This window comes from Centruroides sculpturatus, unplaced genomic scaffold (assembly GCF_000671375.1).
Source record: "Centruroides sculpturatus isolate CEXI.00-Female unplaced genomic scaffold, Cexi_2.0 scaffold488, whole genome shotgun sequence".
Taxonomy (NCBI): Eukaryota; Metazoa; Arthropoda; class Arachnida; order Scorpiones; family Buthidae; genus Centruroides; species Centruroides sculpturatus.
This window is the reverse complement of record NW_019384747.1, coordinates 447576-460431: the sequence shown is the minus strand read 5'-3', so window position 1 is coordinate 460431 and position 12856 is coordinate 447576. Positions and strand designations below refer to the sequence as shown.

The window sequence follows — 12856 nt, the reverse complement described above, 5'->3', positions numbered from 1 at the left end:
ACTTTTTCCATTAAAAATAACATCTTTGTATTTATTTTATAATTTTGTTTTTTTATAACGTTACATGGACAAAACGACATACATAGGCAACGGACATAATGACATACCTGTCATTTAGTCCATAAGAGCTTAGTCAAGGAACTTACCTTAACCTCTTAATGTTTTATTAATTATAAAAATGTCTTCCAAAAAAAGTCTTTCATTATTGTTTAAAAGAAATTTTAGTATAAAACTTTATTTCTTTTCTTACATATTATTTACAAACTTATTATATTTCACATAACAAAAAACTTGCAACGAATCACGTGACTCGACAAAACTCTTTAGTTTTAACTTCTACTCCTAATATGAAGGCAATTAAATCAAAAAATGAGTCCAAAGCTGCTCTGCCAGAGAAAAGGAGACGAAACATTACTAAAAAGTTACTTGAAAAAGAAAATTTTCCTAATAACTGTCATGATGATGAAGAAGACTGTCCATGCATATATTGTGATTATCTTGTTTTCCGATCTAAGCCTGGAGAAGACTGGTTACGGTGCTTAAATTGTTTCCGTTGGGCTCACGCTGCTTCTAAACGCTGACGTTTCTAAAACAGCCAAGCGTTTCATTTGTAAACTTTGTCAGTAATTTTATAGTTTTTACGTGTATGTCATTTTGTCCATAGTATATGTCATTTTGTCCATAGTGGATGATCTCGATTAAACTAACAATATTTTTTTCCTGTTATTTTAATATTGTAAATGTTTAGTATATTTCATAGGTAACAAACCAAAGATGATTGGTGTAGAATATGACAATGCTGTGATTTACCAATAAAGAGTTATGAACCTAAAATAAAACCGTATGTCATTTTGTCCGTATTTCCCCTACACACCTGATGACTAAACGACGTAAATTTCTTTTAGGTTCTATCAAGCATTCAATAAAGTTAAACATTCTCTTCACATCTCAAGTATGAAAAGCTTTTTAAGGTATGTTTTAATATTTTTGTAGTTTAATAATTGAGTAAAAAGTTTAGTTTGCATTTATGTCACTAGTTTAAATTATTAAGGTAATTATAATTTGATAGAATTATTTGCTTTATTATTGAATTTCAACTGTATTTTTGTTTGTTTTCACATTTCTTTATTTAAATGCTGACAAATAACAGAGTTGGATTAATGCTTTTTCTAAGTGCTGAATATTACTTCTGTGCTTCTGAAAAATATGAGAACACGACAAGTAGAGGTAAAAATAATGATGAATGTCTTTCTAAGTGAGAAAGTTGTAACTGATAAAACTTTGTATAACTTTAGTAATTGAACGCAGAATGATTGGAGGAAAAAATGCAGAAAAAGAAGAATATCCATTTCTGGTGAGTTTATTAGGTGTAAACATTTCAGCTCTTGCAACTGTACTTACAAGAAATGTTACTATCATTTAGGTAGCAATATTTAAACAAGGAAGTTTTTTTGGTGCTTTTTCTTTAATCACAAGAAATACTTTAATAGGAGCAGCGCACGTTGTAGAAAAGTATGTTTATTTTAATTTTTATTTTTTACAATTTTGTCGCTGGAATATTATTTGATATGCGAATGAATATTTTGTCATAAATTTTGTTGTAAATTTTGACGTAAATGACAGGCATGCATTAAATATGATTTTAAATTTTGAAATAAGTAAATTTTCATTTTTTTTGTCTCTGAATATAAATAACTTTATAAATAGGTTTCAATCTCTTTTTTACTCCGTTCGTAAATTAGGTCAGGGCAGAAAAAGCTAACCAAAAAGGTAGGTTAATATGGCATATAAGCACAACAATACAATCAAACCTCGGATTTCGAAGGCCTCGTTTTTTGAACAATTCCGTTCACGAAACAAAATTTAGGCTAAGACTTCACTACCGTAAAAGCCCCTCGCCGTAAAAGCTTTTAATCACGTGACCCTGATATCTTACGCTTGAGCAAACCGTAAAACCAGAGTAAAAGCGAGTTGAGCTATGTTTAACTTTCGACGCGAATACGGCCGTAAAGACGTACCTTCCACCAATCAGAAGTCAGTGAAATCTAGGTCATCGCGACACGGAGCTAAAATGGCGGAAAACGAGCTTTTGTGTACGTTCCCTCGTGGCTACTCTAGAATAGATCCGGAAAGATTTATCGAAAACATCCGAAAGTATTCGTGTATCTACGACAAGAGGTAACCTGATTATAATAATGGATACCAAAGGAAATCCTTCAATTTAGAGGAGTATATAATAAAAAAGCTAAGCTTATAAGTGCTGTATATTATCTTAATAATACGATAATAAAAGTTAGTATATGAAAGTAAAGATATTATTTTTACTACATTTGTAATTATAGTACAGAAAAAACTCGTAGAATATAATCATTGTCTTTATATCGATATATCACGTATACAACCGTCTTTCGTTTCTACCAATTCACGTGCGAAGAAGTATTTACTTTCGACACTTGGGGCAGCACCGTTGCCGTAAAAACTTCGCGCTAGCCGGACCTCCACCGTAATCCGAGCGCAAACGCAAATAGGTTACGTGATTAAAAGCTTTTACGGCGAGAGGTTTTTACGGTAGTGGAGTCCTAGCCTTATGACTTACTTAGGCTCGGTTGCCGAACAAGCTACTCGGCAGATCGACAGATTATTAACTTTCTGTGTTAAAGAAACTCGACGGCTCGACCAATTAACGGTAGGACTACAGATTCAAAAGTCTGTGGGGCCGACACAGCTTCATGTCATTAGACGTCACGATAGAAATCATCGTTGAAATTGCTATTTAAATTAGATTTTTAGTCGCATGAAAAAAAAATACTATTTTCGTTTTTCGATACGCGCCGCAGTGGAATCTATATTAAGTTAATTAATAAACGCCTGTTTAAATGACATTTATATGATAGAAATCGCAACCAAAGTTTCGTGTTTGAAAATACTGTACTTAATTAATAAATTTTAATAATACTTATATTAATAAATTTCTGTTATTAAAAGTAATATTATATCTCTCTCGTAAGTTTCTCTAGTCAAGACTGGCGGACAGAATTCTGGAAATATCTTCTCTGTCTCTCCGGAATTGTTGTTATCTCTCTGAGCTTACGATAGCCACTCTTCCCCGTATCCCTCATCATTTGCCTGATGTAATCTTGTCTTGGTCTACCTCTGGTTCTGATCCTGCCCTCTATGAACGTTCTCATCCATTGACTATTCCTCATGTTTTGGCCGAACCATTTCCCTGTTTTGTGTTTAATTACTTCTAATATTTTCCGTTCCACCTCTACTAAATCCAATACTTCCTGGTTGGTTTTTCTCTCTGAACCATCTTATCTTTTGTAATCTTCTACAACACCACATTTCAAATGCCTCCAATCTCTGTTTATCTCTTGTTAATAATGTCCATGTGTCCGTGCATATTGTTGCTATACTCCATACATAAATTTTCAGTATGCGTTTTCTTAGTTTTGTATCCATGTTTTTCGCGGTTATCAATTTCTCTTTCTTTCCTAAAGGACTTTTTTGCTTGGCCTATTTTTCTTTTTATTTCTTTTGAGCACCTTGCATGTTTTGTCAGTGTTTGTTCCAAATATCTGAATATTTCCACCTGTTCTATCTCCTCTCCATCAATAACTATATTCATTACCTTACGGCGTCTAGAGAATGTCATGTACAGTACTTAGTTTCGTTAAAGTTTATTTTCATGCCATAAAGTTCAGCTGTTCTGTTTATATTTATTAACATTTTTATAAGATCTTTTCTACTAGTAGCCAATATGGCTTGATCATCAGCAAATTTTATGGACTTGATGTATTCACCAAGTATTATAACTATTTCGTATTTTCCACAGCCTCATTCATCATTTTTTTCTGAGTATATATTAAATAAGTCAGGGGAAAGTAAGCACCCTTGTCTTACTCCTTTTTGGATGTTTATTAAATCTGTTACGACAGCATCAATTTTTATCTTTGCTTGCTGCTCCAACTATAGTCTTTCTATTAAAATATTAATCTTCCCTTCCATTCCAATTATTATTAATATGGTAAAGAGTTTATTTCATTTTACTCTGTCGAATGCCTTTTCATAATCTATAAAGCATGCATAGAGATTTCTCCCTTGGTTTATGACTCTTTCGCCTAGCATTTTCAAGCTTGCTATGGCATCTCTTGTTCCATTTTGTTTCTGAAACACAAATTGGTCTGGTTCGATATAAGCTTTAATTTTATCTTCAATTCTGTTCTTTATTATCTTTAATAGTATTTTCGAAGTATGGGATATTAGGCTTATTGCGCGACATTCACTACATTCTACTGCAGTGATTCTCAAACTTTTTCGATCCACCGCCCCCTTTGTTCCATAAAGTTATACCCAACGCCCCCTAACCCATTTTCTCTTGTGTGAGAAAAGGATTGGAAATATTCTTAGGAAAACTTTTCTATGAATCTCACACTTTGTGCCCTTACTGTACATTGTTCTCATCTGGAAACCATTAAACGCAATGTTTCCTCTTATCAGCCCCAATTTTGCCTTTGGTCACCGTTCAATACCCTGCCTCTATCATAGATCTATTCATCGCGCCAGAAGGGGGCGTTATTGCTTACTTTGAGAAACGCTGAGCTAAAATAAAAGTCAATGTGTTAGAAATATTCAAGTTGTGACCTTCAATAAAAAATAAAAAAATATATATATAATATAAAATGTCAACATTTTATATATATTCCGTCGAATTTTTATATATAGAATTTGTCTGCCGCCGCCCCTCTATATTTCCTTAACGCCCCCAATTCTCTTTGAGCCTTCTACTGCCCCCCTGAAAGCTTCCAGCGCCCACAAGGGGGCATTATCACCCACTTTGAGAAACGCTGTTCTACTGCATTGCTCTTTTTTGGTAATGGTATCATTATTGTTGAGGAATAATCCTTAGGCCATTCTCCTTTCATGTATATCTGGTTGATTAACTCAAATAGAGACCTTTGTATGGTGTCACCTCTGTCTTCAATAAACTCTATCGGGATTTGGTCTATTCCTGTCGTCGTCTCATTTGTTACTAGCTGTTACCTGCAACTTCGTCCGCGGTGGTTTTGCAAGCAAACCCCATTTACATTCAATATTTCAATAACCATAGTAATTGTCATATAACACCTACCGCTGAAGAGAATTGCCCAGAATCAAACGAACTATCTTCAATTTGATCAAGTTTCTGGAACGTTTACAATCATTCTATAATCGAACTAATATGCAATAACAAATTCGAATTTAAAACGGATCAAACATTTTTAAAATCGAAATGTCTGAAATGTTATCAATTTAATACACCTAAGTACTCAATGAAGACTAAACGTAGTTGAAAACAAAAAATCGCATCTAAAATAGTACAGTAGAAGCCGTTTTTCCGGTTAAGCCTTAATGCTCTACCTCTCCTCCCCCGTGGGGAAATTTTGAAAAATCCTTTCTTAATGTGAATTCCCATGGCATACCCTACTAAAACGCATATAAAAAGAAAAAATCGCATCTAAAATAGTACAGTAGAAGCCGTTTTTCCGGTTTAGACTTAATCCTCTTCCTCTCCCCCCCGCGGAAGAATTTCGAAAAATCTATTTTTAGTGTGCGTTTTCATGACGTACCCTAATTGTCTACCAAATTTCACCTCTCTAGGTTAAGCGGTTTGCTCTGGGCGATGATGAATCAGTCAGTGAGTGAGTCAGTCAGTCAGTCAGGACAAGCAATTTTATATATATAAAGTTCAGTGCATTTGTGAATTCAGCACGTAAAATGGGGAGTACTTCTTCGTTGATTATCGGGGTTTTGTTTTCTCTAATAGTATATCAACCCGATACAAGCTTTCCACATAATCACTCCATCTTATAGTGATATCCTCTTCATTAATCAGGAGTTTACCATTTTTATCATTTACTGATTCTATTTTGATTGTATTATTCTTCTTGGTCCATTTCCTAATCTCATTAAATGCAAGGTCACTTCGGCCTTTTTTCTCCAATTCCTCAACCATCTCACACCTCTCTCTCCACCACTCCTTTTTAGCCTTTTTACTTTCTCTTTGTAGTTCGTTTCTCATCTTCCTATATCTTTTTGTCCTATTTCAGTATTTACATTTTTTTCATTTTCTTTTCTTTTCTATTTTTACTATTGTGGCGAACGGCACCCTTAACATCTTAACCGTCGTAAGAAAACAAGCAACGAACCCCGGATGTATAAGTCATCACTTCCTGCAATAAATTCGAACTCACCCATTAAGACCTCGACCGTCAGTTGTTTTTTACAGCCGCGTCGTCGAGACATGCAAAGTACAATACAGTCGATCCCCCTATAAGATCATTGATTTTTCCGTTTTATCTGAATTACATGTTGTACGATTCACTTAGATTTTACAAATACGTGTGCCGGGCTGTGAACGGCTCACATATTTGTAAAATCTAAGTGACTCGTACAACATGTAATTCAGATAAAACGGAAAAATCAATGATCTTATAGGGGGATCGACTGTATACAGGAGGAAGACAATAAACTCAGTTTTTGTTACGATCTCGTTTCATTCGTCTCTATCACACGCAGCGACGAAAAGTAAAGGCAACAGAACCAAAAAAACCACATTATCATTTTTTTCGTGATCCATGGTTTACTTACATCACTTTGTTTATACTCTATAACCTCATTGGCTATATTCAATATACAGTGGAACCTCGGTATACGACCTTAATCCGTTCCTGATTGTTGGACTTATACCGAATAGGACGTATACCGAATCAACCTTTCCCATAAGAAGTAATGTAAAAATGATTAATTCGTTTTCATGTAAAAAAAACGGCTGGCTTTAAACACCTAGCTTTCCTGGCTAGTTCCTGCTTGATTTTTCATGAGATCAGCATGTATTTTTGTAGCTTTCTCGCAAATAATTGCTTCTGATACGGTGTCTCTAGCACACTGTTTTTCACTTATCCAAAGCAAAAGCAATTTCTCAACATGATTTAATGTCTTCGATCTCTGTTTAAAAATTGATTTAACCCCTTTCGCAACGTTAGCAGATTTAATAATGTCTTTATTTTTCACGATTGTCAATATCGTCGTTTTCGGAATACGGTATGCCACAGTTAAAATCTCGAACACGCGTGCCACCTTCATATTTCTCAACAATCTCTTTTTTCAGTTCCATTGTGATTCTAGTTATTTTTTTTAGTTTTCTGTTGCTTTTCATTTGCCTTCTTGCAATTCATGATTAATAATAAAATTTTACTTACAAATTAAAATCAGAAGAAATCTAACAAAGTTATAAACTGTGGCACCACGAACGTCTACTCCGGTCTAGTACACCGACAGTTGTTCATAGATGGCGCGTATAATTAAGTCGTATACCGAACAAAAGTCGTATACCGAGCAAAATTTGTTTTGTACAAACAGGACGTATTCCGAATTTGACGTATTCTAAAGCAGACGTATATCGAGGTTCCACTGTATTCTCCTTAAAGTAGTTTCACTTATCTTTAAATCTATCACCACCCAAGGTCTTTCCAATTGCTTTGTCCAATCTTTGTTTGAACTTCTCATTCCTTAACTTTTCCAAATTTCATTACACCTTCCCTTTATCTTAAAGGTCTCCTGTATTTTCATTTACTGTTCATAATTACGAGATTATGATCACTCTCTGCATCTGCTCCTGGGTAATTGATTGACTTCGTGACTTGATTTCTATATCTTTCTTTCACCATTATGTAATCAATCTGGTATCAGAAAGTGTGGATAAAGTATTTATTGCCCGTCTTCATTTATTTCCTCATATTTTATCCAGGAGGCGTTCACTCAATATTTATAGCAGTTTTACTTTTCCGACTTTTATATATAACGGAAGGGAAGTGATGTATGGCGATCGGTCGAAAAATGACCACCAAGATTTTAAGGTTTTGGACTTAGAACACCTTGAAACGCCGAGAAATGGAAAAGTGTTCGGGAGTAATTTCTGTATGTTTGGATGTTAGTGTGTGTAGGCACGATTTAATTCACTTTTTTCAAGCATAATAACCCTTGCAGTTTTGTCGAAAATTTCTAAAATTTTGCAGGGAGATTTGCTTGTTAGGGAGATTGATGCTATTAAATGTTGGTGGTTAAAGGTCGAGAGAGTGGGGANGAACGGGATAATAGGAAAATTCAATTCTACTTTGATATGGTCAATTTTCCAGGTGAGTTTGAATTCCGAAACGACTTACTATATTAATCTGGTTCATATATTATGTTAACCACTTGAAGGAAGCTTTCCTAGTGTTTTTTCTAACTAAACCCTGTGTTATTCATTACATTATTTTTGTACATTTATACCATGTGCTTCTGTAAAAATTGTTACATCTGCATACTTCTTTTGGTAGCTCTACTTTTCTCACGGTGTAAAATATAAATTCTGTTTGATTCAATTGAGTATTTTGACTGTTTTGTTATGTGAATTTTTCAACTATCACAATGTTAATTATGTAGCAGGTGGTAAACAAAATAGAGATTAAAGTTTTAAAAAATATGTCAACGGTAGCTCTACTTTTGGTCACTACTGTATATCAGCGTTGGAATAGGAAAAGAAGGCAAGTGGCCCTGCATCCTACGAACGAATTGGAAAACAGACACTAGAAAATTTAAAAAAATTATTTTCAGATTAAATTTCAATTTTTTGATTTACACTATATTGTGTCTTGTCTTCTGCTACTATTTATGAATTACTGGATACATAATATTGGAATTTTATTGAATCCACATTAAAAATATTATTACCGATTTTACTCTGCTCTGATTTTCAGAGTTTATGTACTGAGTGCGCTACCGTATCTCATTATTCAAACATCAAAAAATTGATTAATCTGTTTCCGACTTTTACAACACAACGTCCTTTTTTTGTCGCATAGTTGCATTTCATGCGTAAAAATGACTATAAAGGAAATACAATATCAATATATATATATAACTTTTTGTTAAAGTTTTCGTCGGACGGCAAAAGTTATATATATAACTTTTGCCGTCCGACGAAAACTTTAACAAAAAGTTATATATATATATTGATATTGTATTTCCTTTATAGTCATTTTTACGCATGAAATGCAACTATGCGACAAAAAAAGGACGTTGTGTTGTAAAAGTCGGAAACAGATTAATCAATTTTTTGATGTTTGAATAATGAGATACGGTAGCGCACTCAGTACATAAACTCTGAAAATCAGAGCAGAGTAAAATCGGTAATAATATTTTTAATGTGGATTCAATAAAATTCCAATATTCATAGGAATTTTATTGAATCCTATTTATGAATTGAATATTCAATTCATAAATAGTAGCAGAAGACAAGACATAATATAGTGTAAATCAAAAAATTGAAATTTAATCTGAAAATAATTTTAAAAAATTTTCCAGTGTTTGTATTCAGATTCGTTCGTAGGACGCAGGGCCCCTTGCCTTCTATTCCTATTCCAACGCTGATATACAGTAGTGACCAAAAGTAGAGCTACCGTTGACATATTTTTTAAAACTTTAATCTCTATTTTGTTTACCACCTGCTACATAATTAACATTGTGATAGTTGAAAAAATCACATAACAAAACAGTCAAAATACTCAATTGAATCAAACAGAATTTATTCTAAGTCTTATTTATAAACGAGAAAACAAAGTTTTTATATTTTACACCGTGACAAAAGTACAGCTACCAAAAGAAGTATGCAGATGTAACAATTTTTACAGAATCACATTACATTATTTTTGTACAGAATGTACAAAAGTAATGTAATAAATGACATAGGGTTTAGTTAGAAAAAGCACTAGGAAAGCTTCCTTCAAGTGGTTAACATAATATATGAACCAGATTAATATAGTAAGTCGTTTCGGAATTCAAACTTATTTGGAAAATTGACCATATCAAAGTAGAATTGAATTTTCCTATCATCCCGTTCATCTACTTACTCGGCTACAATAGAGATTCCAAGATACAAACAGGAACTCACTGCCATTTCTCTGACAAAGCTGTTTTCAGAAAGAGTAAGTAAAAGATAAAAACAAAAAATGTGATTACAAATCGGAAAAGTAATGTAATAATATTTTTGCTTTATTCTATTGTTTCACCATATGATTATTTATTTAAATTTCGTTTTTATTCAGTTACAAAGTCAAAGATTATTACGGAAGAATAGGAGACGTTAACAAAAACGCGGGGAAGAAAGTGATGTTTCGGAGAAGAATTAAACACCCACATTATGATTCAGAAACACTTCACAATGATATTGCACTGCTGATTCTCGCACACCGTATTAACAAGATATCTCCGATCGCCTTAGTTGGAAAAGACTTAACATTTACTGAAGGTGACGCCACGTTGGTCGGTTGGGGAGATATTGGTTTCAGTAAGTCTGTTATTTTTCTATATTATTCAAATTTTTGTGCGACAATAAAAATACTATGAATGACTTTTTATGTAATTTAGAAAAAAATGATAAAACAGACCTTCTTCAAGTAGCGAAAGTAAACTTAGTAGAACCAAAATACGTGGCTCGTAAATTCCACTACAAATTAACTAACAAAGAAATTACAACAGTGTCATCTAGAGTAATAGGCATGAAAGTAAAGCAGTTACTACTTTTCATATTATGGTTATAGTTAATGTTATCTTGTTATTTATAAAAATTTTATTGTTACAGGGAGATTCTGGCTCACCACTGATCATGAGAGATGCGTTAAAAAGACCAGTGCTTATTGGCATTTTGTCTTACGGCGAAAATAATACTGGAAAACCAGATGTTTACATGTCAATCAGTGTTCACCATGATTTTATAAAAACTCACATCGTCGGACGTCCCACATACCTAGACGTAAAAAATTGAAATATGAAAATATCATGGTAAATTTTTCATTTCAGAAAATATAAAATCTAATTCTATTCGCAAATAGCTCGTATTTAAACAATATTTAACAGTGAATATATTTTATTTCCATGGCTGTATCACTTTAACCGGTTTTTGTATTAAATAATGTTATCTATTTATTTATTGTATAAATTACATAATTAGATTTTCTTTAAATAAAACCTTAAAATCCATGTAAAATTTTTAATGTGTCATGAATTTACGTAATGTACTTACACTAGGAATCTCTGCGCTATTTTACATATTTATTACATTCAGTGCTGTTATAATATAAGCAATTATTATAGCCATGTTAGTATCAATTTCTAAAAATTTGGCATGGATAGATCTATATGAGATATTAGTGGCATTAAATTCCGGTGTAAGGAACTCAAGGTTGTCAGGAAGTCGAGTGAATCACGTGTTATATTTAGACTGAGGTCAGATTTAATAACAGATTTACTCATTGTTTACACTTACAATATTTTTTTCTAAATTCATTTCTTTTTTTAAAATTAGGCCTTGTTTGTATTTTGTGATAATTAATAATATAAACATTATATTTATACGTTTTTATTTAATTCTGATTTCATTTTGTCTGTCGAAGTAAAATAATATATGTCAATTTTCAGCCACTTTTTTATTTTCGATCTGGTTGAAACTTATCATATTTAGCTACTCCCGATGACAATACTTTTCTCTAAATTTGGCAAACAATATTGAATATTAGTAGTAGTGGTTTGACACATACTGATCACAAAATTAATTTTTTAAGAGAAATCTTAATCACAAATTTTAATTAAATTAATTTTATTTTAACAATAAGTGTAATTATGAAATGTTTTTAAAAATTAATTATATTTTCTCATTCACTTTATGAACTAATTTTTATTTTGAGTATGAATTATTTTAGAGAAGATATACGATTGGTCTGTTTTTGATATAAATATAGTTTTAAGGAACATTAGAATTTATTTTTAATACCAAGATTAAATATTGCAATCATGGAGACATATGGTTTTATTATTACTTATGACGGCGATAGAAATTACAGGTAGCCCTCGGTTTATGCCGCAGTTCCGTTCCTATAAAAGCCGGCCCAAATCGAATCGGCGTAAAACGAACCCATATTTACAGTGAGGTATAGGGTTAGGTTCTACATAAGTGAAAAATAAGCTAATAATTTTGTTTATTAATACAATATAATACAAAATACATATAAATTTAATTTTTAAAATGTATCTTAACATAAAATAAACTAAAATGTTTTTATTTAAAAATTTTAGTATCGAATTTCTTACATTTTTCGGGAAAAAAGTATCCATCTTTAATTGTTTATATTTTTGATTTTTTTCATTAAGAATTTCGAAATATGGTCGAATATGATGCTCCTTTTTACATTTGCATTTCGCGCCCGATCATTGTCTACTCACAAACTTCATCTGTCAAACTTTCCTTAGTTAAAAGGATACATTAACACCACGTAGAGCTACAGACGAGCGAAGACACTGGTTGGTCGACCACCGATCGCCGTAGCGCATATATAACGTCAGTTTGAGTGGGAAAATTAAACGTGGCTACGGAGAGATAAATATCGTCTGGCCAACGAGAAGTAGATTTGTCTCACTAACGATAATTTGTGATCGCCGAAAGTGCTATTGTGTCGTAAGGTGTTTTCCTGAATGAACTAATACGGGATACATTCACTGGCCCTATGGATTCGGATGCCATTTATTGGACTATTAAGTTTAATATCTTGACTCGTGGGTACCTAAATGTTTAGTATTTTAATATTAATTTAAGGCAAATGTATACATACCCAATAATATTAAAAAAATAAATATATTCAAAAAAAAATTTTGTTTTAACGAATGTACTGTACAATGTCGCGGCTCAGTAAATACGTCAACACTGAAATCAGTCCAGCATAGGAAAAATCAGGAAATTACACCTCGAAACAGCGAATTGCGCAGTGGCGTTATTGTGAAT

At 32.6% G+C, this 12856-nt stretch overlaps 1 protein-coding gene across 4 annotated transcripts in view; it reads left to right on the top strand.

The window, feature by feature from the left end:
* Positions 1-11016, top strand: part of LOC111628494 (chymotrypsin-1-like) — a 26269-nt gene extending 15253 nt beyond the window's left edge. Inside the window, exons 2-9 of one of the 4 annotated variants that reach the window (XM_023372295.1) lie at positions 761-841; positions 906-971; positions 1175-1227; positions 1296-1354; positions 1424-1512; positions 10128-10369; positions 10450-10586; positions 10664-11016. In XM_023372295.1, the coding sequence (XP_023228063.1) occupies positions 955-971; positions 1175-1227; positions 1296-1354; positions 1424-1512; positions 10128-10369; positions 10450-10586; positions 10664-10846 (780 nt within the window). In that variant the 5' untranslated portion in view covers positions 761-841; positions 906-954 and the 3' untranslated portion in view covers positions 10847-11016. Of the gene's footprint in view, positions 1-748; positions 842-905; positions 972-1150; positions 1228-1295; positions 1355-1423; positions 1513-10127; positions 10370-10449; positions 10587-10663 lie in introns of all 4 variants that reach the window. The other 3 variants (XM_023372292.1, XM_023372293.1, XM_023372294.1) reach the window with 3 other exon arrangements.
* Positions 11017-12856: the final 1840 nt, after the last annotated feature.